Genomic DNA, 15,455 nt, shown 5'->3' with positions numbered 1-15,455 from the left:
CTCTGTCTTATCTGGATTCAACTTCAGCCAGCTGTACTTGAGCCAATCTTCCACAGCCTCCAAATATCTGGCCAGAGTCTGGGTGTGTTGACAAATGGTCATCCATCAACAGATATAGCTGGTTGTCATCATGAGGGAGAGAACATTCCCTGTGGCACTCCATACGCCAGGGCACATATCCAAGATGGACTGAACCTGCAATCCCTGACTTGCCATATTGACCAATGGTATCTCATATCTTACCTGGATTAAATTTATATGTTGGTTAACATCCACTCTGATATTAAACACCAATACAGAACATGCATTAAATCAGCATTTTACTGGGTCATATGCAGCTTATTTATACAAGTCTATGCAACTCTGAAAAATCAATGTCTGGGTTCAGTGCCAGTTTTTACATTTTCATGTCATAATACAGCATAAAGTTTGTTGAGATCGCTACTGAGGGAAAAGATTGTTTAGCTTTGGCATTTCCTTATTTTGACAACTAGCTGTTATTGTGTAACAGTCCCAGATAATATACAAAATGGAAAGCATTATGTTCTGCCTCAGTGAGATATAAAGTGCACGGGAGAAAGGAATTCCTTCATTTGTTCCCCTTCTAATGTTGCTTTCCTTTGCCAAAGAATTCACCCCCCCACACTGCACTTTCACAGTACTTGGCTTTATCTATTTAAACGGCATGCAAACAAATGCCTTCACTGCTATTACCTGATCTGCACAGAATGTTGGTGGCTAAACAGACAAGTGCATAAATATTGGCTCAGAAAACAGAGCCAGTTACAAGCTGAACTGCAACAAAGTCCACAAAATATAGAATTTTTCAGACATCTGAACAAAATTCCTCGTATTCAAATACAGTGCGCCTACTACTGAATGAACACAACATTCTACAAGTGCCAAATCCTGGGTATGTGCCAATATGGCCACAAGACAAAAAAAATAGAAGTCCTTATGAATTTATTTACACAATTATTAAAGTACACAAATACAGTGGTAATACAAATGAGGTGTTCTGAGTTATTGGTTACCAGTACACAGGCTTAGAGAGACATTCTAACTATATTTCCAGTAGATGGTGGTGGGATTTAACTATAATGGAAGGGCAAGGATTGCCCACAACCAAGTACAAGGCTAGAAATTTGCATTAGTCAACTTTAAAGTATAGTACAATTTAAGTTTCCAGATATATAGAGAATAGAGGCTGCTTTTATAAGTCTCTAACATTACATCATTTGACCACAAATATTTACAAAGAAAGCACACTGAAGTGTAGTACTGTACAAATGGAAGTGCACATGCCTGAAGAACCCACATTTACAGTAACTAAAGTGATACAGTTTTGCAAAATCCTCCATGGATCAACATTTTAAAATATTCCCACTGCACACCCCCAGTTACAGGATGCATCCAATCAGACCCTGAACATACAAATAAGCACTTGGTTAATGTTTCAGAGCAGCTTTTTAAAAAAAGTGACAAGATAGTTCCTACTCAAAAATCCACAAAACTGAAAGAAGGAAGTGGCAAAGCTTTAGAACAATAAAATGCTTTCAAATGAACAGAAAAAGGAAACCATGGATTCATACAAACCATTAAGTTTCCAAGGAGGCAAGAATCTCACATCTGTTGATTAAAATGTAATAACACAACAAATCTATGTATTGCACCTTCATTCCCAAGATGGGCATGATGTTACATTGAGTGGTATTTGGTATGATTTACATGCCTTCTACTTTCCCGGATTACAGAGGGACAAAATATATTGCTCGTAAAAATAAAGATTCTTCCCTCTTTAGCTGGCACATTTGTTTGCTAAGGTAAGCATTTTGGCCATTATGCAATGTGTCTTCCCCTGAAGGCCAGCTGTTCCAGACTTGCAAACTTTAAAATATTAAATTCAACAGGCTTGAACGATCTCAAGTCTTGGCATCTTGCAGCAGGAACATTTTGTTTACAGCTCCACCAAGCATTGGCATAATGAAGCAGGCTATAATAAGCACTTGCCGTTCTTCTTCTCAGACTCAGATGCACACCTACTACAACACACACTGCACTACAGCTCACACGGCAGTGGCGGCATTCCTATTTTTTGGCATCTGTACCAAAAGCCAAGCAGAAACAGTGGATCGTGTCACTAACATTTCATAGGAAATCCTCCTGTAAATAAAGAACACACATTGTACATTCAACATTAAAACCTTTCCTAAAAAGTTACTTTAGAGGATTTGACTGCCGTTCCTCAGAGTCTATAAAGTGATCTTATCTTGACTGGGTACTCCCCCCACTTTCAAAATAACTTTTCTTTCTTGGATAGTACCAGAGACAAATAAGCATTTTAAAAAATGTTACAGTGCAGCATTGAGATCTGATTACAAAAAAAAAAAGGAAGAATAAGCCAAGCAGATATTTCTTGTTAAAAAAATAATCCCCCACCCAAAAAAATTAAACCTTGAGAACATCCATACTCTTCCTCCTCTTATAACTGGATCATATAAACAAAACAGTGTAAAGTAAAACCAAACAGTTCCAACTCATTTACACATTCCCTGCCTGATGTAAGTTTACAAGAAGTTCAAGTCTTTTTAAACTTCAGGACTGTTCACATTTCTACATAAGTTTCAGATCAGACAAAAGCGAGAGTGATTTTTTTTACAGAGTTTAAGCCAATAATCTTAGCAAAATGAATACAAAACTTTCTTAAACCAAGTAGAAGATTTATATAGTTACAAGTAGAACAATAAAAAGGGGGGGGGGGAAGGCTGCCGCCTGTGAAGGGAAAACTGAAATGGCTATTAAATAACAGGCGGTTAATGCTGTAAACTGTCTCTTCCTTTTCTAGCCCTGCTGCTAGAGTTCACATAAGGTTATCAAGGTTTCTGGCCAAAGCCTCTTGGAGTGGCAGCTGCTGGATTCTGTCTGTGTTCCTGTGAGTATCTTTAGTAAGTGGCAAGGAGAGATCCGGTTGTAATATTTCTTCTGCTCTAGTTTGGGGTAGCTTTGCTAGTAAAAGCCATTGGTAACATAGGAGATCAGCCATGCACTATCTGCCCCTCAATGGCAGCATTATTCACCGATGCACAGCAGACTGGAGAACGCTGGTCGCCGCCAGAGCAGGAATCTATTGAAGCCAAGGAACAGGATATCAATATCTGCCCACAGTACCAAAACAGCACGAAAATGGACCGGTTAAAAGTCAGCCACTTCTTGCAAATACAATTGAGCAGAGTTCCATTTCAGAAGGGTGAAATGAGAATGTGCAAATCTAGATTCCAATGACATCAGTGTGGCACCCACCTGTAGCACCCATCAAGGGAACTGTATTTTCCTTTTGTTACTGACGTTAAAGCTAAAGCAAGAAAGGGACCTCATGAGAAACAATTTGCAGAGCAAGAAAAAGCACATGCGGGCAAAAAGGATCAGAAGATTGTAGCTGAGCTCTTGAATCAGTAATGGAATCCAAACCAAGGGTTAAGGTGATGAATGGAAATGGCACCTAGAAGAGATTCACCTTAACAATGACACAGTATTGAACATGTTCCACAATATTATTTCCGAAGCATAGGCCATTATTAAGTAAGGCCCTATGAATTCTGCTAACAAACATGTGCTGAATTTGGGCCTGGCATTTTAAGTCTCCCAGTACTGTTTTTCTTTAGCTTCCCAGGATTCCTGGGCAACAGGGGGAAGGGGGGAGGGAAACAACTCTCCTGGGCAATGGGATCAGATAGGGGGGAACTAAAACTGTCCAATCATGACAATTGGATTCTGGTTTGATGTTAACTCTGTTGGCCTTGCCCCATTGGCCCTGGGTTCTGCTTGGCCTCTTTTGTCTGACACTGGTTCTGCTGGGCTTATTGGATCTTTTTGCATGGGAGGCCTTGGAGAAAGAGTAGAAATTTTCTCCTCACAGGAAACAATGTAGACAAGCAGGGTGGCTGAGGGTACATTTTTCAGGGGCCTGTAGGATTGGTCCTCTTGATCTAATTCATTTGAAACTTGGGGCAGAGGTCTTTAGAGGACAGGCAGACTTGTGTTTCATGCAATTTTGGTGCCATTTGCTCAAAAATGAATCTTTTCTTAGGAGTTCCTCATAGGGAATAATGGACCCCTCAATATTTGAATACCCCCCCTCCAAATCCTGAAACTCTATTGAAGATCTGAATAATCCAGAATACAGGTATGGATACTCTTTCTGAAATCTAACAATTACTAATTTTTCCCAAGTGCATATTTGTCTAAAAAAAAAAAAAACTATCCCATAACTTCTGTGGAGGTCCTTTCAGATTTTACATTTAAGATGAAATCCATGTTTTACTTCATATGAATTGGGCTGAAATTAGTTCCCATACCTTCCTTCACAAAGATGGATGAGAAGGAAAACCAATATTATTTTTTTAAAATAAGAAACTGAAGCAGTATAGTGAGTAGCGTGCACTTCTCCATTCCCATAAGTATATGTTTAATGGGGCACTGCAAAAGACATATGTCAAATCCATGTGCAAAATACAATCTAAAAAAGACTATGAGGGAAGCCCAAATAAATCTAGTGAGGAGGAGTTGCTAAACATGTCCATTCCCTGCTCACCTCTGATGAATTAGTTCTAACTTTAATGAAGTAGTAGCCTTTCAATCAAAATGATGCTGGTCAGATTGTGCAATGTTTGAACATAAAATATCCTGCTCAAAAGTCACAATTCTTCTTCTTGAGGAATTACAACCCTTTTTTTGATGCACAGTTCACTGATACCAGTCACACTGAAGCAGCAATGATATCCTGACGTGTAACAAGAGGTTAATAGTTACAGACAAGGACCTCAAAAGTGGACATGATCCGCAATTCTTCCCTCAAGGTTTCCACAGGCTTCAAATAGGATTTTAAGACCAGCATAGGTGACTCACCCCAATTACAAAAAGTTGGGTCTTCTGCGCTACAAATTTCAATTGTATGTCCACCAAAACTTTGAAGGGGTAATGATGGTGAAGACAGACAGTCATATGGGAGAAACAAACTGACAGCCAGCAGACTGAAAGACTTTGCCTGGCAATCTGCCATCTGCTTTCAGTGAATCCTCCTTCCCCACTAATCTCCATAGCAGTATCAAGTGCAGTTATTCATCTGAATTATGAAGCCTGGACCCCAAGAAAGATTTATGCTCATCCAATAGACAAATATTCTCAGGCAGCATCTGCCTAGAACATCTCAGTGTGAGCCTCAAGGGAGGGCAGTATATAAATGTAATAAAGAAATAAACCCCCTGGATATAAGGTGGTTTGAAGGACCACCTTCCCAACTCAGCTAAAAAATGAACAGATGGATTATCCAGATGATCTGACCCATGTGGATAATCAGTTTGCTAATGTAATTAACAATCAAATCGCTACCGAGTCAGGCAAACACAAAAGCAGCAGGGAGAAAAGAAACGAGCTATTCTGCATCAAAAGGAAGGAGAGATTAGTTAATACGGAGCTTTATCAATGGAGGGAAAGGAGAGGAGAAAAGCAAGAGAATCCAATGAACTTCTCAGTCTGACTGAACAAAATAAATGATTTCTAATATATTTCAGGTAGGCAGCAAGCTACAATTTGCCCATACACACTTCATGCTATTCTGATAAAGCCCTAGCCACCAAGACAAAAAAATAAATGAAATCACCCTATCCATTTAAGAACTGCTGCCTCCACAGGCAGATGTTCATTCTTCAGTTTCTACCAACACAGACATTTAAGTGTCTCCTGTAAAGAGTCTAGATACACTGCTTCCAGCTTCATTAGCAGTTTGAAAATGTTTTTTTAATCTTTGGCTGCTTGTGGGAAAGGGAAGAGAATGAAGGCTGAATTAATAGTCTGTTCTATTTGCACTAGAAGACAGTCATGGTTCAACTATTCAACAATAATGATGAGCACAGCATCACAGTATTTAAAATGCTGGATACTCATAAATTATTACACTACTCAGTAATATTTCTAAATGTATAACTTTGAGGGAATAGCTGATCTAATGGTGTCTACATGCGAAAGCACTAATTTTAATTAAAACGGACTTGTTTTAATTAAAACAGACTTAAAAGACTTGGAGGCATATGAATTAATTTTCCAGACTGGATTCATATAAAAATCTCTGTGCTGTTAATTAGAGAGTACTGTAATTAACTGTAGAGTAAATTTGCTTAGGAGATACAGATCATATGCAAGATACATTAATATCTTATTAACTTGAGTTGCAGCTTCTAAATTGTTAGAAACCAGAGGGTTGCAAAGATGTAGTTTAGCAGTAAAGTAACTGAACTTTCCAATTGGCTTGGAACTTACTGCCTACTTCCAATTGCCTACAAAACTTACTGAAATCTGTGTGCATCTGGCAAAGCTGATTTGCAAGTAAGCAGTGTACATAATTACTCTCACATGGAGATGAACTCCATGCAAGAATAATGGCACCTCCTTGACCCTGTTTCATTACTACACTTTTTGTTATCCCTGGTTAACAGCTTTTAGTTAACAGCTTTTCTTACCAAGACACCAGTAGAACAGCTAGTGAAGTATTAAAAAGGTCCAGAATTTTTTAAAACTCATTTGAAATCTCCCTAACCACTTCACCAATAAGAAATAAAGGTGCAAAACTAACACAAAGAACACCCAATTTGATACCTCCACCTCCAAACCCACCCGTCCAATTGGTGTCTAGCAAGAAGGGACTCACCCAGTGCTGCTTTCCAACGAGAAGGAGACGAGCAGCTACTTGCCATGGTGTTCGAAGGGAATGCTATTCTGAGGTGGGGAAAAGACAGCCATTTGTAACAATTCCACTGGCTAATAGACAATTTCAAACTAAACTGTTTGACTGAAGCTGCAGTTGTGAAAAGTGTATTTTAGCTGCTTCACAGATGTTTCCCTCCTGGATTAAAAATCCCTACAGAATTGACAATTGGAAGGAATGTGTTTAATGAATGATGTCGAAAGAAAGGCTGCTTCAGCAGCAGGTGGCAAACCACAGTAACTGGGAAGTGATTTTGGTTCTGGCAGTTCCAAAGAATTATCACTTCAACTGTTTATTGCCAACACTGGCCACTGATTCAAAAAAACATTTTCCTGTGTCACAAGCAACTATATTTTCAGAGCATTTTAAGAACTTTGTCACTGAAGACACACCTTATCTCTCATAAAAGTACTAAGTTGCATACAGGCTCCACCTGGTACATTCTGGCCATGAGTCACAAATAACCCTAGAAACACAAACTTGAAACTCACTTTACTAAGGTGGCAGTCACTGCTCTGAGACAGTACATACAACCTAAATTCCCTTGCAACATTAGCTTCTCAAGAATATCTACAACAAAACTGTTCTATTTAACACTAACAAATGTCAAGTTTCTTTCACCCAATCATTTGTGCAATTCTTTGATCCAAAAATCATTTATCTCATTGGTTTTCAGATCCCTCTGTTATGTAGAATATATATACATGCATACACACATCCTTTCTTGCAACAAGAGTTGGTATTTTGCAAGATCCTTTTCAGCAGGATCACACACTAGCCACATTCCCAAAGACATATCAGGAACAGCAAAAGCTGTATAGAACAATTTTGTAACAAACTTATAAAAGTTAAGGCTCAGTTTCTAACTGCTGAGAAATACAGTTGCTTGCCATTAAAGAGCAAGGGTAAAACAATATTTCCTCTGGGGTAAGGTAGGGGAGAGGTTAATCACAAAATTAGAAAAAGCCATTATGCATAAGTCTGTGTGCGCTACTAGTGTGCTCCAGTCAGCTCCCAATAACAAGATCCACACTCCTACCCATTCCTGATCTTTCTTGTATTAACAGGGGGGGATCAGACTGGGAGTCCTTAACAGGATTCCTGAAACATCTGCTTAGGACAATCTTGTGTCCGAAATTACAGAAAAAGGAAGGTCACAGCAATCCTGAATAATCAAAAGTGCTTCATTCAAACATTTCTCAGGCTTCAAGAAACCCCAGGAGTGCCGCAAGTGTGCAGAATATGGTGGGGAAGTATAGCTGTGTACACATCCAACCAGGGCCCCTCTCCTTCCCACCCCCTCCAGGCCCATCATTAGCCATTTTGGGGGGAGCAGGGGGGTCAACATGACGAAATATGATCATATCACCCAATAAATGTTTAACAAATTTAAAATATATATATGTAACAATTATTTAACTCCCATCCATTTGGGAAACCCTTCCAGGGCTGTCAAGAAACCCCGCAAGGACAATACAACATGGTCCATGCAAGGTTCATTCAAGTATATTTACATAATTAACTTGTGATTGTTTGACCACCAAAAAAAGAAATACTAGGCTGCATACACACATAAGGAAGCAGTGCGTTCATCTGGTAGGGTGTACCCATGACCTCATTCATTTTTCAGGCTAGCTAACTAGCCATATGCCTTACATTGTAATTCTCACTGAGGTGGAAAGCCTGCAACTGGGCTGCAGTGCTTCTGAGAGCAAATGGTGGATTATACAGGTGAATTCTTCACTACACGGGGAAAAAACCCCAAAAAACAAAAAAATACCCCTCTAGATAGAAAACCAGCTTATCATGGAGAAAAGAGCCTGGTCCCCGATGTGCTAGCATTTTATGTAGAAGGATATGTTCCTATGGATGAGCATTTGATTACATGACACTCTACTGTACTCTGAAGTGTAGCCCATTCACAGGTTTATCACCTTAGTGGAGGCTAAGCGTTTACCACTCCCAAAGGCTGAAGTTACTTGGCACTTGCCAACAGAAGGCATTATAATTTCTTCTAGAATGGTCTTGTGTATTCATCTTTTTGTTTCCCTGATATACTGTGGAGTATTTCCAACACGGCCTTTGCCCAACTAAAAGACCTTTTTATCTAAATACCTTTGATATGATCCCAAAGGTGGCAGAACTATTGACTGCAATTCTAGTTTGCGCCCCAAGTTTCATTCTACTTACCTCCTCCTAGTTAATGTTGCACGGAAATGCAGTGAATTCTGCATGAATTGCCTCTTAGTGGTCAGTATCTTAATGCTTACATGATAAATATATAAAGGCAGCGTTTTTTTACTTGATCTACAGTCACCTCCGATTTATAATGGAAGGACATTTTTAGTAAAGGCCAAAACGAGAATCTGGCCAATATGATTGACCTACAAGGTTAACAGTTTATTTAGTACTGAATGGTAGAATTAAACATTTAATGAGCAAGTGTCTCTTTAAATCCGCTTCTCTGCTCTTTATTAACTCTTCTTTCTTCATCATCTTCTGATTTTGTCTTATTTGCTCTTCCTTCTGCACTTCTTTCTTTGCAGCAACTTCAAATTCTCAGCTCCCCGAAGTCTGCACTCACACCCTATCCCCTGGTGCACCAAGGAAATAGTTAATGTTGTTGACCATAAGATATCATTACAAGAATTTAATGCTGACAGACCTAATATTAATGGGGGGTGCCAGGGGAAGAATTAATGTAATTTCACCATGTGTGGAGTCCTCAAAATGAGCCACTGTGCTTGGATTATTTCTATGAAAATATCATTATATAGGTTAAGAATTTCTGTCCAAGATATTGGCAAGTTGACTGTCCCGACAGCATGTATATACAGCAAGTAGACTAAAGTTTGCCCACAGTGAGTACTATGACTTCCCAGACAGAGACTTCATATCTGGAAAAAACATTGAGAGTGGTAGCAGAGTTGGTTGGAAAAAAAAATGCTAGAGGACCAAAATAGTGAGACTCTTCATCTTTTAATGTATACAAATATGCAGAAAGCGGCCACATATTGAAAAACCCAGTTCTGTCAAGGAGAGGCCAACCCATTTTCTCTACCTCTACACCAACCGTTGCTCCATTCTTACTTGGTCTCTCTACTTTTCAGCCCTCCCTATATTCCATGGTATAGCCCAGCGCTACACCTATTACACTGGGGAAGACAACACTACATTATGGTAGCTGCCAGTCTCTTGGCCCCTTTCCCAGATAACACAGCCATTACAGAATTACAGTTCCTTTGACACAGAAAGTCATGAACATTCCACTATGCTGTGTTCCCTTAGCAAGAGAAGCATTGTATGACTCCATGATGGCAAAGTGAGTATAGGCTGATGCCATATGTTACTTGACTGCTTGTCTCAGAGTAATAATCTCTCACCCTGCTGCATAGTAGCATGCTTCAAATACGTGGCTTGTTTTCTGGAGGTGTGCCTGCACTGCTGGAACATCCCCTCCCTAAGGATTAGAGCCTTTATTTGATTGATATACCGTTTCTCCCTACAAGCTGGCTCGGAGTGGTTTACAGTAAATAAATAGATAAAATCAATATTTCCCCCTCCCTCCAAAAAATACCTTCTGTTAGGCTAATTGGACTTGGAGAATCTAAAAATGGGGGGGAGGGGAGAACCATGGAGAAGGGAGGCCCATATCATTACCAGACAACCATGACTTCAGCCATAAGCCTAGCATTTTGCTATATACCTCATTATTGTCATTCAGTATTTAAAACTATATTACAAGCCAACCATCAATAAATATTAGATTATAAATTTTCAAGCATTTTTTTATATAACATTCTAAAGGCGGGGGGTTGGGGGACCACCTTTAAGAGTGTTTATAGCCTGCAGCTAAGGTAGAGTGCTGCAGCTAGACTGATAGTTAGGGCCAGTTACCAGTTTCCAATTATACTGGCTTCTAATCTGCTCCCAAGACCAATTCAAGGCACTGATTTTGACCTAAAAAGGATATGATTTGGGAACAGAATGTCTGAAGAACTGTCTCCTCCCGTATGGTCTTAGTTCTTGTCCATGAACTAAGATGATAGACAGAGGCTCTCTTGACTGTCCCATCACCCAAAGAAGCTCATCTGGTGGGTACATGGAACCTACCCAGGGAGATGTGCCTGCTCTTCTCACTTTCTACCATTAGGAGGCAGCTGAAGACAGTTTTATTCATCACTGCAGCCCGATTAGTTTTCAATTCTCCTGCGACTGGCAATTGTAAATTATTTTACACTAGTGGTTTTTATATATTTGATTGTGTTTTGCTAGTGTTTACATTATAAGCAGCTATAAATTGCTGTAGTAGAGAAAAGTGGCTAATAAAAGTTTGTTAGAAGTACTATGTAATCACCAAGGAGCTCATACTGAAATTCAAAACACTATTACACAAAGAAGAGTCATCTTTTTTTGGCTTGACTACTTTACACACAAGTGAAGACTGAATAGGTTGGGTTTTCTATACTCTGTATGCAGTGAAGCCCAAGGATAGGCCATACCACAGACTGAAGCCTTCTAGAAGGATAAGTTGAAATTTATGGACTTTTTCCTACTTGGATTGCTGACAATTAAGTTAATCCCGTTTCTACTTGAAGAATGATTTCTTTCACAAAGTGAGTTACAAAAATTGACTGCCATTTGGCTATCTACCAGAAGTGCTTTTTGGAAGGTTTTGGAGGGGCTGGATCCAAAGCCAAGCACATTGGACACAAAATGCAAACCTGTCAAGTTTGAAGCACTTTAATTAAATTGGTTCAAAATAGGTAGTCAACCAATTTAAAAAGATATTATCTTCTTATAACTAACAGATATATCAAGACTCACTATCATGTGAGCTACATTCATGAGTTTACAGTGCTATTACATAATCATACATACTGCAAGGTCCATGAGTCATTAATTTTCCTGATCAAACATCCTGAATTAAATTGTGTCAGAACAAAGTTGAGCCTGCTTGCATCTGAGAAATACTGATCTTTGAAATACAACCTGACTGAAAGAGTGACCATTATCTCTGAAAGCAAGCATGAGTCATGCAGAAAATGTTGATTTAACAAACAGAACTTTATGTACATAACCACTTGTGCTGAATTTTGCCTACAGCTTGTGCAAAATTCCCATCAGATTTTAAGGGAGCCACTTAGCAAAAGAGTTCCTACCTTGTTTTATCCTTCTCCCTCATGCAACAAAAAATCCTTTGCTAATATACAAAGATGCCCTAGAAAAGTGAGATGTTGGTCTAGAAAACACTGGTTGGTTTAGTTGCCTCCTAAAATGCAAATATTGGCACACGTAGGAAATCATGACATAACTTGTTGAGCTTCAAGTGCCCCAATATAAAGGGAAGCAAGTAATTTCAGAGTCTAAGAGAGGCTTTATTTTAGGTAATTGACGTGGTTAAAGTACGCACTTTCTTCCTCTTTCTTCGAGGTCTGCAGGAGCGTGGCTTTAGACGTGGAAGGATAAAAAAAAGAGAATCTCACAATCAGCAAGCCTCTATAAATCCCCACATGCCCTCATTCAGACCCTAAGTAGAAACCTCTTTCCTTGCCCTATCCAGCATACATACCTAGAATGTTATGTTTAAGGCCAAAGAGTGTCATCTTTTCCACTATGGATCTGGAGACTTTGTAGTGAACTTAATGCTGTGTAACACAATTTCCCCTCATTTTATGGAGTGGATGTTTACTTCATTCCATGAGTATTAACAATGAATATGTTCAGAAATGTGTTCAACAGCTAATCTTTACCTGCATATGAAATGAGCTAAAGGCTACAATGATAGCAAAGGTACAGTATGAATGAATTTATATTGATGATAGGGATGGGCACAAAATGACTCACAAGCTAAAGTTCGAGATGAATTTTGGCCTGTTTGTGAAATTAAATTGATGGCAGGTGAGCTGGCATGAACTTTCCATGAACTTTCAAGCAGTTAATGAATGGATATATTTTACAGACTGTCTCTGCTCAATCAAAATGTTTACCAAATTTCAAACCAATGGGAGAGGGGGGCATTCTTGAGCCTTTTATACACCAATTGGAGCCCTCCAAAGCTTAACAAGTACTGCTGGCTGCCTTTAACAATACCCTCTGCTCAGCTCTACATAGAGCTTGTTAAAAGCAGAGGACATTAATTTATTCCTGTCTGAGAACACCACTTCGGGGGGGGGGGGGGTTAGGACTCACAGTTCTGAGTCAACCAGAGTAGAGGGGCTCACATGGAGTAGAGGGGCTTAGCTAGTGGGAGCTGAGGACCCACATCTATACCCTACCATCCCTCCTGATTATGAACCCTTGGTGATGTTCGTGTGTTAGGTGGGCTCTGGGCCATCCTGTTTCTCTGCTCTCGTCGAGCAGAGGAGCTTAACTACTGTGCGGTTTGGGAGTTTGGTATCACTGGCTTGTTCCTGAGCCAGTCCTTAGATTCCTAGCTGTAAGTGCAGCAGTCTTTTCCATATAGAGCACTGAGGAGTGCTCTATAACTGGGACCAAAGAAAGGTAATTCATCCCCAACACTGAGACACTGCATAGAAGCATTTGGTGCATGCAGCTTGCAGGGGATGCATTCTATATACTTTTGAATGTGCATGTCATCCCCAAAAAGCACTTTCCTGGGAGCAACCTCAAGGGGCTGTTAACTCAGACGATGTAAATCCTATTCTCACAATACTTTTAGGGCATGTAGGAGAGTCAGCCGGAGGTCTCCTGTGAGTTTGGTGTTGCTAGCATGGCAGGGGCTGTTCTATCATGTCATAAACTTCGCAAACTAAAGAGGTTAGTTTGGCACCTAAAAGTTCTTGGCTCATAAACTGGGCATATCATGAACCAAACAGCATTTTCCTGGTTAGTGCCCATCATTATTTGTCATGTAAGGAAACAGGGTTAGCAGAAGACTTTAAAATCCATTAAAAAAACCCTGAGTATTTAATTCTGCATTTTTAAAATTTGGATCTTGCAAAAAAAATTCTGCTAATAGAAGGATTTCTGTCAGAGTATGAATTCCCTGCTTCTACAAGCACAAATACCAAGGCCCATGTTTGAGGGGGGGCAGGGGTCCCCCACCTAACATTATGAGGGTGGAGTAAGAGCTTTGCAGTGGATGTCAGGCAATCAATCAAAATCTTCTCATGCTCACAGAAAAGTTCTGCAAAATTCAATCTAGTATTTTATATTAATATTTTTGCATGCTACTGCAGTTATTTGTGTTGAATCCCAATGTATATTCCCACAGCGCTGCATATTCTAGAGATTTTTGTCCTTTGCATCAGGGACTGTTTAGTGTGCAGTGGTTCAAATAGTCGAATACTTCTGGTTATATTACTTTAGCAATGGCCATCATGAGCAGAAGCTTTAAAATGTCACAATAGTAAGAAAGTAAACAAAAAACCCTGGCAAAACATCTTGAAAAGTTTTTATCAATGATCATGGTTTACAAGTTTTTCATTAAAGTGTTGTAACAGTTAAGAAAGCTTTACTAATTTTTGCTAGGAAGTAGTTTTCCTATAGAATCGTCTCAATATTATTTTTAACTTTATTACAATTAATAATCTGTGAACAAACTTGTTTCCATACACTTTGGGAGAAGGTGAAATTTGTTACCCAGTAGAACATTTTTAGCTAGTAAAATGAACCACTAAATTATATATAAACTTGTCAATTCTTCCTTCATTCACTGATTTAGAAGTGTGGTAGTCTAAATATCATCCTTCCTGACTGGATCATTCACATTTATGCATTGACCAACCATAGCTGTTTTTGCTTCTTTTTGCACTTCCTTGTTTGACATCCAATCTCAGACTAACTCATTAATGCTTCTAAAGAGCCATTTCCTTGACACAATCCTGCCTAAATCCTGATTCCTTTCATTCACATTCCTCAATACACAGATATATCCTGACATTACAGTCCAACAAATACTCCAGTTTTTGCTTCTAATTCACAGCTATTTCTTTGTCTGCTATTTTGGACTGGAAAGAATAAACACAGCTTAAAGAGATGCCATTATTCCTTGCTCAAGATTCCATGCGTTGAGTGCCTTACTGGTGAAGCCTGCATTAAATGACAAATTGGGGGAATGGGATCTAACTCAGGCACAAAACCTGAAAGGCTCTTAGTTGCTAATTAATAATTTTCTGCAGAAGCATGACCATAAACTTCCAAAGCAAGGTTGGGAGGAACAACAAATGTAACAAAATCAGGCCAACTCTCATCCTGCTTCACATCTGTACATATAACAAGCATTCACATAAATGTTTCTGGTGTGACTTTAACCTGAACTCAACTAAAGTATTTTAAGCATTTAAGATACGTTACAAAAACAGTGCATAATGCCTGGGAAAAGTTATGATTGCAATTAGCATGTTTAGAAGTCAAAGATCACGGTTCCAAAGTTAAGAAGCCAGATTGCTGCACAGGATACAGATTCGTTCAACTAATCTAGCTCAGTTTCACACTTTCATCAAAGATGTATGTCAAAATTTAATTTGGAAACCATTTTTACTTCTCAAACTTATGCAGAGGATTTTAAAAGTGCTAGAAGAGAAAAGAAAATCAAAGTTGTATGAACAGTACAACCACCTAACACAATGAACAAAGCAGACAAAATAGACTTAGTCTTATTTTATCAAACATAACAACAGTTTTAGACAGACAACAGTTTAAAGAACACACCTCTTAGATCAGATAGACT

General features: G+C 39.1%; 1 protein-coding gene across 6 annotated transcripts in view; it reads right to left on the bottom strand.

Annotated features, from left to right (window-relative positions):
• Nucleotides 1–946: 946 nt before the first annotated feature.
• Nucleotides 947–15,455, bottom strand: part of CSNK1D (casein kinase 1 delta) — a 35,282-nt gene continuing 20,773 nt past the window's right edge. For 2 of the 6 annotated variants that reach the window (XR_013229444.1, XR_013229445.1), the window contains exons 9-10: nucleotides 6,704–9,354; nucleotides 947–3,124 (exon numbers count right to left, since the gene is read on the bottom strand). Coding sequence is in view for 4 of the 6 variants with exons in the window: in XM_077328006.1 (XP_077184121.1) it covers nucleotides 12,144–12,209 (66 nt within the window). In the remaining 2 variants the exon portion in view is untranslated. Of the gene's footprint in view, nucleotides 3,125–6,703; nucleotides 9,355–12,117; nucleotides 15,299–15,455 lie in introns of those variants that run through there. The other 4 variants (XM_077328009.1, XM_077328007.1, XM_077328006.1 and 1 more) reach the window with 4 other exon arrangements.

This window comes from Paroedura picta, chromosome 3 (genome assembly GCF_049243985.1).
Source record: "Paroedura picta isolate Pp20150507F chromosome 3, Ppicta_v3.0, whole genome shotgun sequence".
Taxonomy (NCBI): Eukaryota; Metazoa; Chordata; class Lepidosauria; order Squamata; family Gekkonidae; genus Paroedura; species Paroedura picta.
This window is presented reverse-complemented; position numbering and strand designations above follow the sequence as displayed.